This window comes from Mytilus galloprovincialis, chromosome 2 (genome assembly GCF_965363235.1).
Source record: "Mytilus galloprovincialis chromosome 2, xbMytGall1.hap1.1, whole genome shotgun sequence".
In the NCBI taxonomy this organism is placed as follows: Eukaryota; Metazoa; Mollusca; class Bivalvia; order Mytilida; family Mytilidae; genus Mytilus; species Mytilus galloprovincialis.
In genome coordinates, this window is record NC_134839.1 from 70173169 (window position 1) to 70197276 (window position 24108).

General features: G+C 34.5%; 2 protein-coding genes across 5 annotated transcripts in view; both read right to left on the reverse strand.

Annotated features, from left to right (window-relative positions):
• Positions 1-2515: 2515 nt before the first annotated feature.
• The window catches only part of LOC143064270 (uncharacterized), a 50480-nt gene continuing 28887 nt past the window's right edge, over positions 2516-24108 (reverse strand). The window contains exons 2-4 of one of the 4 annotated variants that reach the window (XM_076236996.1): positions 12058-12211; positions 5776-6271; positions 2516-3376 (exon numbers count right to left, since the gene is read on the reverse strand). In XM_076236996.1, coding sequence (XP_076093111.1) covers positions 2777-3376; positions 5776-6261 — 1086 coding nt within the window. In that variant the 5' untranslated portion in view covers positions 6262-6271; positions 12058-12211 and the 3' untranslated portion in view covers positions 2516-2776. Of the gene's footprint in view, positions 3377-5775; positions 6272-6540; positions 6674-11585; positions 11665-12057; positions 12245-24108 lie in introns of those variants that run through there. The other 3 variants (XM_076236997.1, XM_076236999.1, XM_076236998.1) reach the window with 3 other exon arrangements.
• Positions 17617-22717, reverse strand: LOC143064269 (uncharacterized). The gene is made up of 2 exons (XM_076236995.1): positions 22608-22717; positions 17617-19111 (listed from the first exon to the last, which is right to left on the reverse strand). The coding sequence occupies exons 1-2, from the start codon at positions 22683-22685 to the stop codon at positions 17690-17692; spliced, it is 1500 nt and encodes a 499-aa protein (XP_076093110.1). The 5' UTR covers positions 22686-22717; the 3' UTR covers positions 17617-17689.

The window sequence follows — 24108 nt, forward strand, 5'->3', positions numbered from 1 at the left end:
GTTCTATAGTTCAGTGCGGGCTCTTCCGCGCTAAACCTAAACTGAAATACAAACAAACCCAAAAACAACAGATACCAAACCAGAAACACATGAATTAACTACAATATAAAGCCTCGGTCACACCTTACCGGATAGCACGAACGGACGCCTAACGGATGAAAATATTGAAGTTGTCCGTTGACAAAATTGTTATCCGTTGGGAGTCCGTTGATGTACTGAACGAATAAAACGGACGTGTAACGGATGCATAACGGACACACACCGGATATGCAACGTACGAGAAACAGAAACGTACCGGACAGAACGGATGTTGAACGTACATCCTACGGACGAGTACCGCATAAAACGGACACCTAACGGAAGCGTACCGGATAAAACGGATGAACAAGATTTACGGAAAAATCAAAGGCGACAATAATAAAACATGTAAATCGCATAAATATTCAAAATGTTTCTGTGTAACTGGTTTTGGTTTGTTCTTCAAAATTCCGCCAAAGGGCAGTGTCTGGCCTGAATAAGAACTGCTTGATTGTGAAGACGTGCCTATACTCTAAGATCGATTATGAATAATAAGAATTCATGAACCTTAAGAAATCTGACATACCAATAATTGGTATTTTTGACGCGAAATTTTCAATTGGCATTTAACCGGTTCAGATCCGTTCATCATCCGTTTTATCCGTTATACGTCCGGTAGAAATCCGTTTCTCATCCGTTCAACATCCGTTTTATCCGTTAAACGTCCGGTAGAAGTCCGTTGGTGAATTTATCTCCCAGACCTCCAACGGATGTATAACGGACACGTAACGGATACAAAACGGAAATGAAACGGACGAGTACCGTACAAAACGGACGCCTAACGGACGTTCAACGGACATTTTATCCGTTGGACGTCCGTTCAAAGTTTTGAACATGCTCAAAAATTTTCCACCGGACAGAACGGACGTCGACGGATGTACCGTACGCTTAACGGACATGCAACGGATATGGACGGACGTCTAACGGATAAGAACGGACGTCTAACGGACATGAACGGATTGAAAAAAAGTTATCAGTTAGGCGTCCGTTCGAGATATCCGGTAAGGTGTGACCGAGGCTTAAGCAAGCTTCCCAATACATCATTGGAATCAACCTTACATTGGGACATCAAATAAAGAAAACAACAAAGACTACCATCCTGTAACATGGAAATTCGAGGGCGTATGCTGTGACGACTGCGACATATGGTATCGCAGATCATGCATTGAATTGTGCACAACAGTGTCTGACTATGAACTCATAGAAATAGCAAATGTTTAATGGCTATGCTGTAAAAGAGGGACGAAAGATACAAGAGGGACAGACATGTGTCAGCCTTCACAATCCATAACTACAAGCTAAACACCTCGAACTACAAGTACAAAATGTATTTTTTTCCATACAAGGTGGAAGCAATAAAGCTTTAAAATTGAGAACAAAAACGGGGAATGTTTTATTAAATCTGTATTTTTTTTTAATTGAGTGACAATGGTATGTGTTGAAACGCTGTGTGCGATATAGTCGACTGAATTAATATTACTCTGCATGCGTATATAAAAAATGTTTGTTTCAGAAACCGGTATTGCAAACAACAAGAATTCCTATACCTTCGAATATTTAAGGTTCATGCAGGTTACCGTAGATTTTCTAAAGTTCGTTCGAACTGAAATTCTCTGTACAGCTTTGTTTTTCTGGTAAGTTTATTACCGAATATGGTAAGTATACAAAAAGAAGATGTGGTATGATTACCAATGAGACACCAGTCAACAAGAGACCAAAATGAAACAGACATTAACAACTATAGGTCACCGTACGGCCTTCAACAATGAGCAAAGCCCATACCGCATAGTCGGCTATAAAAGGCCCCGATAAGACAATGTAAAACAATTCAAACGAGAAAACTAACGGCCTTATTTATATAAAAAAAAAATGAAAGATGTCCGGATTTTGTTCGAATGAACGAGATTTGAAGCCTTTCAAGTCGCTATCCAATCAGTATTAGGCATTTAAGACTTGTTTGGAGATGTAAATAGTTTTAATATTTAAACTTCCTAATATAAGTAAACAAATATAGATGGATCAATTACTTATTTTATCATTTAATAGATATATCAGAAAGATACGTTAACCCCCGTTCACAATGCATCGGTATTAAAATATGGTATTTGTCAATGTGTGATTGTCACTTAGACAAGTATCCGCCACAGCACATGCAACAAAGATATTAACATATAGAGGTCATCGTATTGTATGGCCATCCGACACAATGTTCAAAATGCCTAACGTATTTCAAGAAATAAGAGGCCCTCAGACAACAAAATTTGAAACTATTCAAGAGAAAAACATCTGAAGCTGAAAGCATCAAATTTTAAAACTGATGATTGAAAGCAACCGGCACCAACCACTGCATGGTCTACATGTTTCTACATGGCTTATGACGGGCACATGAAGAATACGACGAGATTCCGTTATTAACAGAAAAACTAAGAAAAATTAATTTAAAATTAGTACATTTAATTGAAAGACATTGGCTGAATAGATCAATATAAAAATTCTTCTTCGCTGAAATTCATACAAAACAATTTCATAATATTTACTCTTCAGTGGAAAACCACTGTGGAATAAAAGAGACTTGCAGTATATCAAGCATACATCAAATATATCAAAATATCATAAAAAATATGTTATTACAAATCTCCCAACTAAAAAATAAATTAACATTCATGTATTGATTAAAAAGATAACAGATCATTTGAAATCACTGGAACTCATTACAAAACTTCAGATAAGTTTTCAGACTGACGGGAATGTCTAAAGAATCTATGCTAGCGTTTGGTGTCTGAGTGTGTATACTGTCACGAGTCTTTAACCTGCATAGATGCTGTAATGTAAAAACACTTTTTGATGAGCTCATCAAGTTTGTGTAAACATCGTACACTTTATCCCTTCCTCGTTTATTTTTTGACGTACGCACTTTGCTTTGCGCCGTAACCTTAAATCCAAGCTTGACTAGATATTTGGCAAGTTTTTGTCTACTTTGCGAGTGAAAATCGTGATTGTCAGTTGCAAATTTGAGCAATTTATGTAAAGGTGTTTCTCCTTGGTGATTTAAAATGTTGAATTTAGCACCACATCTGATTAAAGCCTCTACTGTTTCTGTACAACACATCGAACATGCAACATGAAGAGGTGTATCCCCGTGGATTGGATCCTGAGTATTTACGTCACAGCCGACCTCAACTAGCTTCTCTATGATGGCAGCAGAATGAGCGGCAGCTACATGTATCGGCTGTCTACCATTGTTTCCGTAGAGTTTTGGGTCTGCTCCATGTACAAGCAACAATCCCACGACGTCTTCCTGTAAAAGAAGATTATAAGTTCAGTTCAAGTCATTCAACATGGAAAATAAAAAAGAATACAACAGATATTACAATTATGATGAAAAAAAGTGGGAAGCCAACAAATGCTCCTAATTTTCCATTGTTTGCCAACACAAATGTTTTAATGGAATACATATACTTTATTTTAATAAAAGAAAAACAAATAACTCGTTGAAAGAGTAAGTGTATTTATAATTTTCAAAATTTATAAAACAAATTTGAAGATTCTACTGAAAGCAAACTGATCCAAAGTTTTTTTTTTTGTTTTAGTGTGATGTCAGGTTGCATTCCCTTTCATTGGTGTATATGTCGTGTACAAGTTGCGATTTTGTACAGGTTATAACATGTACAAAAATGTTGTACATGTTATAACTTGTATAATGCAAAAATACAAGTTATAACATGTACAAAAGTACCTCATACATGTTATAACCTGTACAAAATATTGCTTAAAAATGATTTTAACTTGTACAAAATTTAAGATAAATTTAGATTTAAATTCACCAATGCATAAAGAACAACAATAAATAAGTCATAACGTGTCTCTTTCTGTAGAGGACAATGATCACAAATTTTCAGAAATATATGTTTCATGCTTATGCAGTGGCGGATCCAGAACTTTTCCTAAGGGGGGGGGGGGGCGCTGACTGACCAAAGGGGGGCCGCTCCAGTCATGCTTCAATGATTCCCTATATAATCAACCAAGTTTTTCCCACGAAAGGGTTGTGACACTATTTACTAAAAGCTTGCATTTCCTCAATGACAATTACGTTAGATACTAGTGACTAAATTCTTCCAAAAAAATTAAGAATAATGCCTAATAATTTTATGTAATACTCCTCCCTCTCGTTTTATAGCATGCATAGACTAAAATAATGTCCCATATGCTTACTCTGTAAAAACAAGAGAGAGCTGAAATAGTTTTTATTGGACCACGCTTCATTATCAATATCTTTGGATCTACTCTTCAACATTTTTGGCCTTCAGCATGACTTATGTAAATTTATAACTCAATTTCTTTTTTATAAACTATAAGATCATTGCATGAGGAGAATGTCATTTTGATGTTTTAAATATATATCCTCTACTTTGAACGCATGTATTTGTGGCCTTTGGATGTTGTCTGCTCCATGTGGGGGGGGGCGGGGGGGGGGGTCTTTTAGACGCATACCTTATTTCAATTCCCAACTTTATTTGTAGACACATCTATCCTGGGTATCCTCTAATGTCTTTTAGTGTCAACTAGAATGATAGTATTTTACTATTGCCTCCAAAGTGGACACTCACAATTATAATTCATCAAATAAAGATATGTCCATAGATAGTCATAAGAGGATCATAAGACATGTCCTAAGATATATCGTATGATAGGTCTTAGGAAGGCTTCGTAATACCGACCCCTGGACATTACTGTATCAAAAAAGAACAAAACACACTAACATGAAGTAATAATAAAAAAGTTATGAAAATAGTATTGAGGTTAATAACATCTGTTGCAATAATAGAAACATATCCTTATATTTCGATTTTGTACAAGTTAAAATCATTTTTAAGCAATATTTTGTACAGGTTATAACATGTACGAGGTACTTTTGTACATGTTATAACTTGTATTTTTGCATTATACAAGTTATAACATGTACAATATTTTTGTACATGTTATAACCTGTACAAAATCGCAACTTGTACACGACATATATATATATATCATGTCTTCTTTTATATCATATAAAGTAACAGCAATCAATCACAAATGGAAATTTCGATAAAAATTGTGTTGAAAACTACAATTGACTTTGATGACTTACTTGTTATAACAAATGTCAAGACTGTCATTTTCAATTCATTATTTCTCAATTAATAAACACAATTTTAACTGAAAATCATGAAGTTTGCAGAATTCCACAATTTCAAAATAAGAACTCTGGTTTAGGCCTGAGAGGAGAAAAGTTTTTTTTTTTTAAATCGAATACCATTAGCAGGAATTTTATCAAACTTAACATGAAGATGACTTTGCCAATAATGTAATGCGATAAAACCGTTTATTCAATCTCCTTTACTATGACTATTTTTCTCATTATTTTTAAAATGATCAAAATATAAAACAAAACTAACTTTTCATCATAGAAATAGAAAATTCATACAAATAACTTGCATTCTATCAGACTTTGCACATCATTTTCAGTAAAAAAAAATCTATCCAAACCATAAAGCTCCAATCTGACAGCTAAAATATTACTCAAAATCAGCTCAGTGAATTAAGTAGTAATTTTCTACAGAAAATTGTCATCCTTTTTCCAATGATTATCGATAGAAATAAATTTCATAAATTAGCTAAACAAATAATTGTCAAAAAACAACATAAAAGGATAAATACCTTGTTATCCATTGATGAGAAGATAGCGGGCATCAAAGCTGCATCGATGTTTGCTCCATTTTTAATGAGTACTTTTGCAACTTCTGTTCGACCAGCATGCATTGCGACATGCAGTAGTGGTTTTCCTTCGTAGAACACGTTCACATTGGCTCCTCTGTTTAGTAAAAGTTCTACCGTCGGCTTATTTCCTTTAGCTACAGCATGGCAAAGCATTTTTGAAAGGTAATTCTTTCCCATTTTGTTATCCTGGTTTGATAGAAAATGATCATCTACATATGGTAATAAAAGCTTCAGAAGGTCACATGACCCATTTGACACTGCTCTGATGAGTAAATCAGAGCATATCTCTGACATATCTGAGAGCTTGGAGCTTGAGAAATGGGTCATTAGTAAAGCTTTTAGTATGTCGTTGTGTCCCATATTCACACACCATTGTAAAGATTGAATTATACACTCCTTGGAAGCGTTTGGATTGACCAATTCCATTTTTCGTTACCTGCAACAAAACAGTAGCATGAGTATATAAAGATCACGTTGCATAGATGTCACTGATAGTATTGCTAATTAGTAAGCGCTGTCAGGATCCGATAACTAATTAGTATGCGCTTTCAAGACAAGATAACTACTTAGCGCTGTCAGGAAAATAATTGCGTTAATTTTATCACATCTTTATTGTGATTTGATTCTAATTACTGGTGTCATCATTTTTATCTTATTAATCCAGTATAAAAATGTCAATTTTCAAGTTTAACTGTTCATACGTACGTGTGCATGTTCGCGTTGATTCACCAAGATAAACAATATGGTAAGAAATTATAGACACATCCAGTATTGTAAATTTGCTTTAAAATCTTAGCTCTTGTCGCACCTTTTTAAATATTTGCAAATTGGTAACGGTTTTCTTTTCTTATTTGAACCAGTCATTTTTAAACTGGTTAGGATTGACGTAAATACTATACCATGTTAAATGGATGGGAAGTAATTAATCATACGTTATGACACAACATTCTCTGGATCTTATTTATTTATCAATTATATCAACTAGATCATTTAAATGAAATTTGGAAATAAATTATATCATTTAAAATTGATCAAAGTGAAATCATTCAATTCAAAATACCCATGTGATTCACTAGAGTCACTATAATTCTTTTAAAGAGAACGGAAATGATATCCGATATTATTAGTACATATATTCAATTGAAATCAGACCAGTAGAAAAAAAACCTGTTTTTACAATTTTTCCTTTAGAAAAGTTTATATGCATGAATTATCATTAAAAAGGAAGGTAAAATACAAATTTAAACATGAAAGCGACCAATTTAAAATAAGAAACTGTTCAGAGTAGATTTTAAAAGTCGGTCGACTGAAATAGGTCCAAATAGGCCAAGCTTAACTAACCTTAACTTAAGCATATGAGAAGGTTCATTTCTGAGAGCAGATGCTCGTAGATGCATTATTTACATTTACAAATTAAATCGTTTGGCTGTTTTGGGAGTTTTAAGTTTAAACATTGACTTTATATTGTTTTTATGACACCTGCCTTTTAAACATTTTCTATACATCCTTTTGAAAAATAAATGTACGTTGGTGTCGTTTGTGGCCCTTTCAGATAAAATATTTAAGAATCTGTCGTTTAAATAATTTTTGGAGGTAATACTCATTACTATAACTAGCAGGTATACTATTGACGAGATCTTCTCTGTAACTAGTGGCGGAATCATGGATGGGCACAGACAGTCAGAATACAATATAACAATGCTTTATTCTCTAAATACCAATACGCCTCCATTTTTATAGGGAAACAAAAATATGTTTCACCTCGCTCCGATTGTCTATATATCTTATATTTTCGGGAATTACTCTCCTCTTACAAAAGAAACGTAACCTATCCCTGTTTTAAGTGACATATCTTTAGCTTTCAAAAAGTTAAGTAAGGAATTTGGGTATATTAATAACTTAAATGTCCAACTGAAACCAAAACAATTAAGATTTAAATACAATCTGCATACCAATTAAAGCGGTATTCTTATGTCCAAAAAACAACAAAGTATGCATGTAGATTCGATAAAAAAAAAGTCTAAACACTTACTTTTCAAAATAACAGGCACCCAGAATTCTTTGTTTCCAGTTGTGACTGAGTTATGAAGAATTGTATCACTAGCACAAAGGAATGGAGATAAGCCGATTACGGAGACGATCTGGCCAATTAATCTTGGCCATAATTCTGACACATGATATCGATATTATATCACCTTTGGACAAAAATTGACTAAGACTAAAAATTACGATAAATGATAAGAAACAAAAATATACGAAATGATATCAAAGTGGTAATTAATCAATCTCAACTAATAATAACACAGATCCCTGAGAACGAAAATCTAGGGAAAATCATAAAAACAGGATCCAAACTTTTTAGCTCACCTGGCCCAAAGGGCCAAGTGAGCTATTCTCATCACTTGGCGTCCGTCGTCCGTCGTCGTTCACTTTTACAAAAATCTTCTCCTCTGAAACTACTGGGCCAAATTTAACCAAACTTGGCCACAATTATCATTGGGGTATCTAGTTTAAAAATTGTGTCCGGTGACCCGACAAAACAACTAAGATGGCCGCCATGGCTAAACATAAAACATAGGGGTAAAATGTATATTTTGGCTAATAACTCAGAAAAAGCATTTAGAGCAAGTCTGACAGGGGTTTTTAAATTGTTCATTAAGTCAAGATCTATCTGTCCTGAAATTTTCCGATGAATCGGACAATGGGTTGTTGGGTTGCTGCCCCTGAATTGGTAGTTTTAAGGAAATTTTGTCCGTTTTGGGTTATTATCTTGAAAATTATTATAGATAGAGATAAACTGTAAACAGCAATAATGTTCAGCAAAGATAGATCTACAAATAAGTCAACATGATCAAAATGGTCAGTTGACCCCTGAAGGAGTTATTGTCCTTAATAGTCATTTTTTACCAATTTTTCGTAAATTTTTGTAATCTTTTACAAAAATCTTCTCCTCTGAAACTACTAGACCAAATTTAACCAAACTTAGCCACAATCATTATTAGGGTATCTAGTTTTAAAAATGTGTGCGGTGACCCGGCCAACCAACCAAGATGGCGGCTATGGCTAAAAATAGAACATAGGGGTACTAAAATGTAGATTTTGGCATATAACTCTGAAACCAAAGCATTTAAAGCAAATCTTACAAGTGGTTAACTTGTTTATCTAGTAAATATCTATCTGCCCTCAAATTTTAAGATGAATTGGACAACTGGTTGTTGGGTTGCTGCCCCCAATTGGTAATTTTTAGAGAAATTTAGCCGTTTTTGGTTATTACCTTGAATACTATTATAGATAGAGATAAACTAAATAGCAATAATGTTCAGCAAATTAAGATCTACAAATAAGTCAACATGATCAAAATGGTTGACCCCTTAAGGAGTTATTGCCCTTTATAGTAAATTTGGGTAAGTTTTTACAAAATGTTTTCCTCTGTAACTAAAGGGCCAAGTTCATTACAGATAGAGAAAATTGTAAGTAGCAAGAATGATCAGTAAAGTATGATCTACAAACACATCATCATCACCAAAACATAATTTTTTCATGAACCCATCTGTTTCCTTTGTTTAATATGCACATAGACCAAGGTGAGCGACACAGGCTCTTAAGAGCCTCTAGTTTATTAGATGAGAATCAAGGGTTGGTACAGTATTAACTTATTGTCTTCAAAAGTAGTCGACAGAAAAATTTACCATTTGTTGATTAAAAAAAAAAAAAGAAAATGTTATTTTTATCAAAATCACCGATTCTTATAAATATATAGCCGTTGTGTTATTTGGTTATTAGAAAACATATTTTTCATAATGATGATACTAGGACTTTATGTGACCTTTTCCAAGTCAAGTTGACATGATGTATTGTATCCATCAATAAAACCTGACATATTTTGGGAGTTAAATCTGTTTTCAATCAATTCAATCATACTTTTACAAAGCCATAGACATGTCTTTATAAATCTATGATTCAATATTCAGTTCATTTTATACAACTTCAACGAAGAAGAAAATTGAAAACATCTTCATATTTGATTACATATGAGAAATATATATAAGAAAGATTTTTGGGTGGGCGTATGTAATTTTGTTGGAAGAACAACTTTGAACTTTTGTGTGAATAATACGTCTTTAAATTAAAAAATAAAAAATATTACTGTAAAATAAAAACATGTCTAGTATATTTGTAATTCGTTTTTATCGTCGTTTCCCGACCGTAGGTTCAAATTCCAAGAGTCAAAATTTCTTACGCAATGACTAGTTGTGTCGCAATCCGGAAAATGTCTCTTCATCCAACAGGACTTTATTAAATAATTGAACAATACTAGGAACACTGGTTTCCTGAATGCATATTAAACGTCTTTTGTATTTACTATCGCATAGGCATTTTTAAAATATTCATCATCTTATCATTTCCAACACGAAAGAAATTGTCCGTCAAAATGGTCTGTACGGTTAGTTACATATGCGCCCTCCCTACATACTATATTAGTTGTAGCCATAAAATGAGATACAGCACTATGATCAAAAACCGTGACTCAATTAATGGATCAATGGTGAGCAAAGCAGTCTACAGTTGGAATTTGTTTGTTTGGTCAATAGTATATAACATAATATACTTCAACTAGCGATCAATAGCTAGAAACTGTTCATGCTACGAACTATTCAAGTTACCAACTATTCTCACTATCAATTATTGAACTATATGTACCAACTATCCAATTGAATATACCAACTATTCAAGCTACCAACTAGTCTAGCTACATGGACCAACTATTCAAGGTATATGTACAAACTATCCGAGCTACCAACTATTCAAGCTACATGTACCCATTATCTAAGCTTTTAACTACTCAAGCTACATGCACCTACCAACTTTCCAAGCTTACAACTATCAGTCATACTACACACTATTCAAGCTACATGCATCTACCAAATTTCCAAGCTTCCAACTATCAGTCAAGCTACAAAATATTCAAGCTATCAACTATTCAACCTATATGTACCTATAATGATCAAGTTACATGCATCTACCAACTTTACAACTTTCCAACTATCATTCAAGCTACAAACTATTCAAGCTATCAAATATTCAAGCTACATGCACGTTCCAAGTTTTTAAGCTACATATACAAACTATCCGGCAAGATACAAACTATTCAAATAAACAACCATGCAATATCCGAACTTCAGCAACTAGTAACTATCAGAATACCGTGTATAAGAATCATATTGCAATTTAAAGTTTATAAATTTGTAGCTTACGTTGATGTTTAAGTTTTTTGCGAACAATACAAGACGGACTCCGAATCTCCCCATTTTCGTATTGAACTAAAATCCGATAGTATATAATATTTTGAAAGAAAACAGTTAACGTATGGTTGTCAATCTTAACTATTTGCAACAACAAAGTTAGATTGTATAGGTATAAAAGACAATACTCTAAATACCAATGCAAAACGCAATACTCTTAATATCAATGCAAGCGATATATATGCTGCCAAACTAAAGGAAGGAAAGTAAAAATTACAGGAACAATGGTATATGAGAAATGACAAATATTCAGGCTAACAGAGCAGACAATTTTGCTGATATACATTACTGCATCCATTGTTGCAAATGTGTCATATTAAAAGTAAGTAATATTGTTTCACCAAAAAGATATACAAGTGCCACTAAGGTATTTTTTTATTAAAACAATTGTGTTTCCCTATATTCTTTTTTATTTCAACAGACCTGAAATATTGCATTGACACTTACCTTTTCAATTCCCGCGTCTGTCCCGATCTAAATTACTCAGTTTTATGTACACATATCTCGACATGTACTCGGGGTAGATGTCAGAAAACGGTGGGAAATGAAGGAGTTTGCGGTTTTTATTCATTATCGACTGACACATCTCAATAGCGCCTACACCGAATAGCTTTCTAACTTAAGGCATGATCAGTGCAGAATAAACATTTAGTTAAGTCTTTAAAATAGTATTGCATGACCTTTGTTCTAAACATAAGGTGAAAGGTGGAAAGATAAACTTATAACTATTATGGTTCCTTTAATTTATTTAAAAGATACCAGTTTATTTTGATTCCAGATAAGTAATTCATTGAAATAAAATGTTATTTAATGATATTTCACCTTCAAGTATGTGTGTCTAGAATGGTAAATTGTCGTCCTACACAAAGAGCTTTTTTATTTATCTAAATTTACCTATATATATCTACAATGTGCTTACCTGTGTCTAGAATTTGCAATCACCATTTTTTCAATAATCTCCCGACTTATCAACTCTAGATTAGGAAGTGAAACCATTTACAAATTCTTTACATATGCTGTGAAACGCCGCCAAAATGGTTTCGTTTAGTCATTTCTTGCTGAAGGACAGACCTCTAAAGAGAAATTCAATACTGATTACAGTTTTACACAGAGCAATTTAACACTTCTAAAGCCGATTTACACGCATTACTATATAAATAACCATTCTTTTAAATAATTTAGCAATTTGTACCTGTCGTATATCGTTTGAAGCTTGAGAAAAATATTATAATGTTTATATTTTGTATTTTAAGTATAACCAATTAAGCTAATCAATACATCTCAAAACATCAAATTAACAACATAGGAACAAAGCATATTGCTCATAATAGATATAAATAATGTAAAAGAAATATCCTAAACCAAATGTGTATTTTATTTGTTAATCAATACAGTGATAAATCAATACAGTGATATATATAGACTGATAAAACATAAATAAAACAATGCAATCATTGTGCAACATAACGCTTATAAATTTTAATCACACATTTCACCGAAATATAAGAAATACAATTTAGGCATGGTCCACATTTTGTCGAAAGGTCCGAAGGGCCAATGTGAGTTTGTCCACCACTTGTTTCTCGTCTGTAGTTAAGCGTCCGTCATAATATTCTTCCCGTCTGTACCAACTGGATTAATTAGAACTAAACTTAGACTGCGTGATGTGTATGGGCTATTCTCCGGTGACCTAGTCGATAATTTAAACATAAGAAGATGTGGCATGGTTGCCACGGAGACACTGAGACAACTATCTACAACAGACCAAAGGACGTGAATGTAAGCAACTTAAATTTAGGGCACCCTAAGAACATAGTAATACCTTCTCCAGCTACGAGAAAAACTCATACCATATAAATTATATAGTAAGCTATGAAAGGCACAGACATGATTAATGGGAAACAATTCGAAAGTGAAAACCAACCACCTGCCTGATCTATGCTTAAACAACAAATCAAAACAAATAAGTCGGCTATCAACCTGATTATATCATAATTAATAAAAAAAAATGTTATGTTACAACAGACTTAAAAAAAACAATACATCAGACTTAATTCAAAAGTGCATGTTTGACTACAAGTATTCCATCGTTATTTTATGCCAGGTTAAAACAGCATGCCATTATGGTGACTACATCATTCTGGAATAGTAAACCAGTATGAACTACGACAGAGATAAATACATGTACATGTAGATCTGCTTCCAATGCTCATCTGATCTGATTACAACAACAGTACTTCAGACGACTGACAACAACAAAAAAATTACACCAATATTTCTAAAACCGAGAACAGAATATCACACCTGTATGATTATAACAAACCATGAGACAGTACTACAAAAATACACAAAATATTACTTCCATAACGATATTTTAGACAATATAATATTACAACAGAGCACTATTCCTGCATATCAAAACAGTTGAAATGTATGACTTCTACATTGGGCATACTAAAGAGTCAATCTGACTACTACATTCAACATGCAAAACAGCCAACATGACTACTACACAAAGCATACGAAACAACCGACCTGACTACTGCATTAAACACAAAACAACCGACCTGACTACTACATTGAACATACAAAACAACCGACTTGACTACTGCACTGAACATACAAAACAACCGACCTGACTAGAGCACTGAACATACAAAACAACAGACCTGACTAGAGCACTGAACATACAAAACAACCGGCCTGACTACTGCACTGAACATACAAAACAACAGACCTGACTACTGCACTGAATATACAAAACAACAGACCTGACTAGTGCACTGAACATACAAAACAACCGACCTGACTACTGCACTGAACATACAAAACAATCGGCCTGACTACTGCACTGAACATACAAAACAACAGACCTGACTACTGCACTGAACATACAAAATAACAGACCTGACTACTATACTGAACATACAAAACAACAGACCTGACTACTATACTGAACATACAAAACAACAGACCTGACTACTGCACTGAACATACAAATCAACAGACTTGACTAATGCACTAAACATACAAAACAACCGACCTGACTACTGCACTGAACATACAAAACAACTGACCTGACTACTACACTGAACATACATAACAACCGACCTGACTACTGCACTGAACATACAAAACAACAGACCTGACTACTATACTGAACATACAAAACAACAGACCTGACTACTATACTAAACATACAAAACAACAGACCTGACTACTGCACTGAACATACAAAACAACAGACCTAACTACTGCACTGAATATACAAAACAACCGACCTGACTACTGCACTGAACATACAAAACAACTGACCTGACTACTACACTGAACATACAAAACAACCCACCTGATTACTGCACTGAACATACAAAACAACAGACCTGACTACTGCACTGAACATACAAAACAACAGACCTGACTACTGCACTGAACATACAAAACAACAGACCTGACTACTGCACTGAACATACAAAACAACAGACCTGACTACTGCACTGAACATACAAAACAACAGACCTGACTACTGCACTGAACATACAAAACAACAGACCTGACTACTACACTGAACATACAAAACAACAGACTTGACTACTACACTGAACATACAAAACAACAGACCTGACTACTATACTGAACATACAAAACAACAGACCTGACTACTACACTGAACATACAAAACAACATACCTGACTACTACACTGAACATACAAAACAACAGACCTGACTACTACACTGAACATACAAAACAACAGACCTGACTAGAGCACTGAACATACAAAACAACCGGCCTGACTACTGCACTGAACATACAAAACAACAAACCTGACTACTACACTGAACATACAAAGCAATAGGCCTGACTACTACACTGAACATACAAATCAACAGACTTGACTACTGCACTGAACATACAAATCAACCGACCTGACTACTGCACTGAACATACAAAACAACCGACCTGACTACTGCACTGAACATACAAAACAACCAACCTGACTAATGCAATGAACATACAAAACAACAGACCTGACTACTACACTGAACATACAAAACAACAGACCTGACTACTGCACTGAACATACAAAAGAACCGACCTGACTTCTGGACTGAACATACAAAACAACTGACCTGACTACTGCACTGAACATACAAAGCAATCGGCCTGACTACTGCACTGAACATACAAACAACCGACCTGACTACTGCACTGAACATACAAAAAAACCGGCCTGACTACTACACTGAACATACAAAACAACAGTCCTGACTACTGCACTGAACATACAAAACAACAGACCTGACTACTGCACTGAATATACAAAACAACTGACCTGACTACTGCACTGTCTGAACTTACAAAACAACAGACCTGACTGCTTCACTGAACATGCAAAACAACAGACCCGACTTCTGCACTGAACATACAAAACAACAGACCTGACTACTACACTGAACATACAAACCAACTGAACTGACTACTGCACTGAACTTACAAAACAACAGACCAGACTGCTTCACTGAACATACATAAATGGTGACGACCTAAATACAATATTGAACATACAAAACAACCGACCTGACTACTACACTGTACATGCAAAACAACCGACCGGACTGCTACATTGAACATACGAAACTACCGACCTGACTGCTACATTGGACATACAAAACAACCGACCTGATTTCTACACTGAATATACAAAACAACCGACCTGACTGCTACATTAAACATACGAAACAGCCGACCTGGCTACTTGACTCAGCATATAAAACACGGTCCACCTGACTTCTACACTGTCCATACAAAACAGTCGACCTGACTACTACACTGAACATATAACGTATAATAGCCAACCTGACCACTACACTAAACAAACATAATTGACGACTTGACTACACTGAACATCCATATACTAGTAACAGCCGACCTGATAACTACATTGAACATATATATAAGTCGAGGTGACTAATACACTGGACATACACGAAATTAAGCCGACACGACTACTACAGTGCGCGAAAAAAAACCGACATGACTACTACAGTGTATACTAGTACACAAAACATCCGACCTAACTACTGCACTGAACACAGATAACGGCCGACCTGACTACCACACTGAACATATCGTACGGAACAGCCGACCTAACTACTGCACTGAACACAGATAACGGCCGACCTGACTACCACACTGAACATATCGCACGGAACAGCCGACCTAACTACTGCACTGAACACAGATAACGGCCGACCTGACTACCACACTGAACATATCGCACGGAACAGCCGACCTAACTACTGCACGGAATATAAACAACAGCCAACCTGACAAATTCACTGAATATTTACAACAGCCGATCTAACTACTGAACTGAACACATACAACAGCTGATCTAACTACTGCACTGAACACACACAACAGCCGACCTAACTACTGCACTGAATATAAACAACAGCCGACCTGACAAATTCATTGAACATTTACAACAGCCGACCTAGCAGGTGCACTGAACATACACAACAGCCAACCTAACTACTGCACTGAATATAAACAACTGCCGAACTGACTACTGCAATGAACACACACAACAGCCTAACTGACTACCACACTAAACACACACAACAGCTGACATAACTACTGCACTGTTAGTCTAAACAACAGCCAACCTGACTACTTCACTGAACATATACAACAAACGACCGAACAACTGAACTGAACACATACAACAGCTAATCTAACTTCTGCACTGAACATACACAACAGCCGACCTAACTACTGCACTGAATATAAACAACAGCCAACCTGACTATTTCACTGAACATATACAACAGCCGATCTAACAACTGAAATGAACACAGACAACAGTTAACCTAACTACTACACTGAATATAAACAACAGCCGAACTTACTACTGCACTGAACAAACACAACAGCCGAACTAACTGCTGCACTGAATATAAACAACAGCCGACCTGACAAATTCATTGAACATTTACAACAGCCGACCTTACAACTGCACTGAACATACACAACAGCCAACATAACTACTGCACTGAATATAAACAACAGCCAACCTGACTACTTCACTGAACATATACAACAGCCGATCTAACAACTGAACTGAATACAGACAACAGTTAACCTAACTACTACACCGAATATAAACAGCAGCCGAACTTACGATTGCACTGAACATACACAACAGCCGACCTGACAAATTCACTGAACATTTACAACACCCGACCTAACAACTGCACTGCATATAAACAACAGCCGAACTAACTACTGCAATGAACACACACAACAGCCTAACTGACTACCACACTAAACACACACAACAGCTGACATAACTACTTCACTATTAGTCTGAACATAAAAAACAACAAATGCAAATGAACACTACTCCAAAAAAATAACTATACAGTCGAAAGTCCAGATGACAGAATAAATGGCATATATAGATTGATGCTGATATAACACAGTGTATTTATTGGATGTATATCGTTTTAATAACATAAACCTCACAAGGAATAACAAAGCGGGGTATTTAGTTCGAATCGAGATTAAGTCCGGGGAAGAACGGTAATCGAAGATCTTCACCACCTAGAAAAGGAAAGCGCATGTGGTCAAATTTGTTCTTAAAACAACTTGGTTTCAACACGGTGATAGTTCCTTGGTTATGATGTCCCACCCAGATATTGTTTTCAGTATCTACGCATACAGCACTGCTATCCGCTAAACTGTCACCATCTTCACCACGCACAATACCTATAAATTTACCATACGGATTGAGTATGTGTAAACATTCTTTGTGAGGATCGGCAACAAGGAAATATCCGTCGGCAGTTGAACACACGGACAAAGGAAGGAAATTTTCTGAAAACAATGTAAAAGGTAACTTCCACCCTTTAAAAAAACCTCGCACTTTTCCATCGTAATCTATTATAATTACTTTGTTTAGGTGAGTGTCACACACAGCTATTGTTTTGGTTCTATCATTAGATGCAATTTCTGTTGGAAAGTTAAAGATAGGTTCCATTATATCTTGTTTAATTTCTTTCACTAACGCGCCTTGTCTATTGTAGATATTTAGGACACCAGGACTAGTTTTGGATAATTCGCAATCATTATTTTTACACTTGGCGGTACAAAGATGGGTTGGCCCACTCACTGCAATATTTCCATTCTGCAGTTCAGTCATACCAATTGGATGAAAAGTTGGTGTTTTCACAAAATAGTATTTTTTTGAGTCAGGTGGATTGTCACCATAGCAAATGACTGCTTTTAGTGAAAAATGTGAAATAAACAGTAATCCATCCATCGTCTCAAGCACTGTCGCTACATCTCCATGCAAAAGAATTCTATTGACTATCTTTCCATGCTTATCGTACTTCACAAGAAATTCATTTTCGTTTAATTTTACATAAGCACCTCCAGTTCTCGATACGGCAATAGAACGAACGGATTTCCGTATATCATCAATGGGAAGAAACTCTCCGACAAACATAGAAATTAGTTGACATGAAATTTCTGTCTTCATATTTTGATGCATGAGAGACCAATGTAAATGAGGAGGAAGAGTGGCGAGACTATCTTTCTCACTGTCGTCGTCACCTGGATTGTCGGACTTTTTATCATGTAAATGAAGACGGTCACATTTTTTGCAGATAATTGTGCTACATAAATAACAATTCTTATAAACGGGTAATTCTTGACATTCCTCGCATAGTTTTGGAGTTTTCTCGACTGGAACAAAGTAATTTGTTGGGAAATCTGTAAATCCTTTGTCTGGTACATAACAAGGCTCCCTGCATAGCGGACATATTAAGTTTGACTTGTCTTTTAGGCCTCCTAGAAACTCGTGAAGACAGGAAATGCAGAACGAATGTTTACATGGCAACATTTTTGGAAATTTAAAAGTATCCCAGCAGACAGAACAAACATTTTCGTCACCCATTTTTGCCTTAACCTGTAAAAAATTAAACAAGATTTTACTAAAAAAAATATTTTTTATCAAATCTATCTTAAAATATTAAGTGTCATTAATTTATGGACATTTCTAAGACTGTAAATTTACATACAGCTTGGTATGTATCAACCTGAATGTTCGGCGCAGTGACTGTTTATTTTCAACGGAAAAAAGAAGAGATCACGAGAAGAAAAGACATGTGGTTAATGCTCATGAGACAAATTGGGAAATTTTATTATAAAAGGAATAGCTAGCACCTTTTATGTCGTTCTTTAATTTTGATTAGCATTTTTTCTAAGTTCGTGTCAGCATGCAAACATCTATCTTAAACCTTTTCAACTGTTTTGGATTCGAGCTTCACTGATGAGTCTTTTGTAGACGAAAAGCGCGTCTGGCGTATATACAAAATTTAGTCCTGGTATCTATGATGAGTTTATTATTAGCAGTTACTTAAAAGATTTCCACGACGAAATAAAAGTTACATCGGTTAATGTTACATTTGTTATTGATCAAAGCTAATATACTTATGTAACCTTAATTATGATGTTTTAACAAAGTTCTACCATTCAGGGAATAAACATTTAAGAATTTGCTGTTATAAACCACAATATTGCCTTAAATGAGACAATGCATAATTAATTGCTATATAACCATATGAAACAATAGCAATGACCATTCATCTTTAGTTTTTGGTAAGCTTATTCTTTCCCCCTAAAATAAGTTGTTTGATTTGTCTAAGAAGGAGGTGAAAGTATATAAATAGAAAAGTAGGGTTCCAATAAAAATTAGGGAAAAAGCAATTCTAAAAAAAAAAAAAATAGTATGAAATTTCTCTGGTGTAGCTAATCCCTTTTTTATTCGAATAAAAAGCAAATAAAAAGGGATACTTTTTTTCAATAGAAATAATCATCTCTCCATAGGATTTTTTTTAGCAATGTAATTCGAGAATCGTATGATATGTGAATACAGTCAAAGTATTTAATGAGACTGTTAGTTCTTTAAATATCAAAATATTAACATGTTAATGAACGAGCATTCTGAGAGTATTGCACGGTAAAATATAGTCCCTGCCGGTTAAGAATTCATTGTACTGGAACAAAATGCTAACTTGATCTATAACTTGTCATGGTGTAAACTATATAACAAGAATCAAGTCAATATATTTAAGCATGACGAAAAAAGTGGGGAAAAAGGATTATTTGAGTGAATTTTTCTAAGTCCAAGGACCATAACTCTGCACAAAACCATCAGACCGGAAAATAATTCGTAATTTATCTGTAATTTGTCATGATAAAACTAAATACCAAATTTCAAATCAATATCTCCAAGCATGAAGAAAAAAGTTTGGACAACTGATCAGACAGACAGACAGAAACATTCTCCTAACTGGCAGTATATGGGTCATTTTCAAAAAATGTCGAATTTTGAAATTGAAAAAAATTATTAAAAGTTACTTATTCATACAACCCTCTACATAAGAAAATCAAAACAAACAGTACTTAAAGAACAACATATTAAAAGATGCAATGTTAATAATGTCATACATGATTTTAGAATATATTGTAACATTTTTTGATAGGTGGTACAATATTTTGTCTCTCCTGTTACCATTTTCAAAAGAAATTTTGGGTTATTAAGAAAAGTTTAGATAAAATTTTAAGCTTGTTTTACGTAGCCAATTAGATGGTTTTCAAGAGAATAAACTTCTATATATATATTCAATCTGTAAAATAATAGATTATTTGCCAATTTTCCAGGTTGTACTGAAAAATGCCTCTAAAAATTGGTTTTAAATTACCACCAGTAATGCAAGTCTAAGATAGCAATTCATATTGTTCGGCATTTTTTCTCTCTTTCAAATAAACCCAACATCAAGTAAATCCCTCATAAGTTAGTTTACTTTTCTCTTTATTTCATTGGTAACAGGAACGTACGTTTATGATATATCACTATAATTATAAAAGTCTATCCTGTTACCTTTTTGTCTATCCTGTTACCGATATCAGTATTGCATCTGCAAATGCTTAATTGGAAAGATTAAGACGTTATAACCTTCAGATGAGTTCAAACAACGAAATATTTCATTCGTTTTGCATCTATATGTTAAGATAAAAAATTTAACGACGTTTCTGTTTACAATTGTCTATCCTGTTACTGTAACCATAGCAACCATAGTAATAGGATAGACATAACAGGATAGACAAATTTCTTCATTCCTGAATGCTGTTGTGAAATAACTACTCCTTTTTCCAACTGTTGCACTGTTTACAAGTATACTGTTGGTGTAATTAATCAAAATTGTTGGTAACAGCATAAACATGAAAAAAGTACCCTCTTTTTTCAATAAATGTCTTGAAATTTCTTTTCTCTACACTGTCGTTCAAAAATTTTTGCGTTTTAAATGTAAAGGTAACTTTGCACTTTTGAAATCAACACTGTTAAGTAGCGGTAACAGGATGGACATGAACTTCCCGTACGCTGATTGAATTGAGTTTGTAGATAATATGTTACATATAATGATAAAGAAGCTACGACTTTTCGTTAGAGTAATTATTAACGTTCTTAAAATGCCCTTTTGCAGATAACAAGGCGATCAGAAAATCGGAAAAAAATCATTTGAAATGTGTTTTTCTGACACTGTACGCACACAAATACCTCCAAAATGGGACTTAAATACATTTTAATCTTATCAAAATAGATGGAAATCGTGTTTATTATTAATGTTCTGAATCATAAATCCGACAAGCTTTCATTTAAACCATTGCAACTGAAATTTCCATTAGAAATAAACAAAAAATACATGAGTGTACTGAAAATTCGACATTTTTTGAAAATGACCCATATATAGGGGCACATGTTTGGCTGTGTGCAGGATGTATAAAATTGAAGTCGCATCCACATCAAACGGTCGGAATAGGTATGATCTCTGAACCTTAAAGAACTCTTACTATATAACTCTTTTATGGGTCCGTAGATGGCATGGTAGATGGACTGCTTCTATTTAAAATAACCGCATTTTCTAGGGACTGTCGAAAATCTCGAACTTCATATATCGGTCGACTTCTCCCACTAGGCAAAACCTTCATTCAGTTTGATTTTACATACTTATTGCTAACTTGTTCTCGTCCATATATATGAAATATTAGCCACTAGAAATATACAAAAAAGTCATCCACTTTTATGGGACGAAAACTGAACATACATGCATACAGCAGAACACGCACAGGCACTTGTTTCTATCCATGGGAACATCATACATTAACGAGCTTGTAAATATACGTTGATAATGGATCTTCCCAAGGATAGATTGAGAACCAACTGCCTGTGATGGGACGCCCAAATTGAAAGTAAAAGATGTATCACTGGGTTTTACTATATGGGTCACGGTGGTATTAAAAGAGCATGCATAAAGCACAATTCTACTGATTGAAAATTTCAATTGACACAAAAAGATTTGCTAATACAGAGGTAAAAAAGAAATGAAACCAATTCATACCTTATTTTGCGATGAAATCCTGATAGCAGGAAGTAAAATAATTCTAAATATAGAATTGTGACATACATTAAATATCATTTAAACTCTAATATAAATAGCATTGATATCATTGTTTTAAACAGATGCTTTTACGTTATCATGATGTAAATTCGTAGTTTTGATATTTGTAAGTTATATTCGATAGAAACTAGTTTACAATATGAATCAAATAAGAATGACGGGTTATCTAACTTGGAAATTCCCACTGATATATAGTTTCAGTTTCGAACTGAAGCATACTGTCGGTTACAAGAGCGCAATTATTCGTAATGCATTTTCCATAGGGTACCACTAGTGTTCCGTATTTTTTTTCTCGAAGACTACACAAACTAGGGAAAAACGGGTGGCAGTTCCTGTTAGTACAAATGCCAGTGTTGCAGTACAACCAAAAAAAAATATAGGGTCATGCGGCTCAAATTGACTTAAAATGCAGTTGAAAAAAATCGTCTACTTTTTTCGCTTAATGAAAAAGGCATATTTTTAATGGCTCCGACGTGCAGAAATTGAAGATATTTTCTATACTTCGTAAAATGTGAATATGATTTTCGGCAATTTTTAAACCTAATTGGATAAGCTTTCGATTAAATATAATTCCAATCCTGTATCAACCAATCAGAAGCCGTATAGGATTCTATTCTGAGTACCATCTTGGGGTAAAAAACCTGCCGGTAAAATGTAAACAAATAATTGCGCTCTTGTAACCTATACGGTAGGGAAAAAAATTTCCGAAAATTAAGCGCTCGCGCCAAAAGTCGCGCTGGCGTCTATCTAGATGATATCACATCTTGAAAACATTATCTGATCACTCTCTGAATTTGGAGAATTAGTTTTTGCCCGCCGATCAGGCCTAAAATTGGAACTGATTTTTTCACCAAATACGGTACTGGTCAAAGAGACATGAAGATAATGGTAATTTATTGGCCTAATTTTTCGAAGGTCATCCAGCACTGATCATATTGTCGACAAACCCGTTTTGATATGGAAAAGCTACATCGAATTTTGAAGAATGGCTATATATGAAACCATTTCTTGAAAAAACACGTTTTTGAAACAGACTATAGTTTTTCCAAATGTTGAAAATATGATACTGTTTCTACTTTGGCAAGAGAAACTATTCTTGGACTACGATATTCAATGCCAAGATCAATTTTTCTACTTTGCAATTTAACTAAATCGTTGGTATTTGCTTAGGGACCCTTTTGGCCAATTTTCACGAAATTAGCTTTTTGCTAGAACAGCAACTGAGACACGGCCGTTAAGGTTAAAAACCAGAATTTACCTTCAAATTCAAGATAATTACATGCTTTTTCCGATAGAAACAGTAGATATCACAAAAACGTTGCATTCTCTTCATACTTTGTCGACATTCGAGCCCACCCTAGATTCAGATATAGAAATAAATACAAATAAGAAACAGACTATAGCATGAATTCCCGTTGATGAAAAGTCCATTTGACCCCGT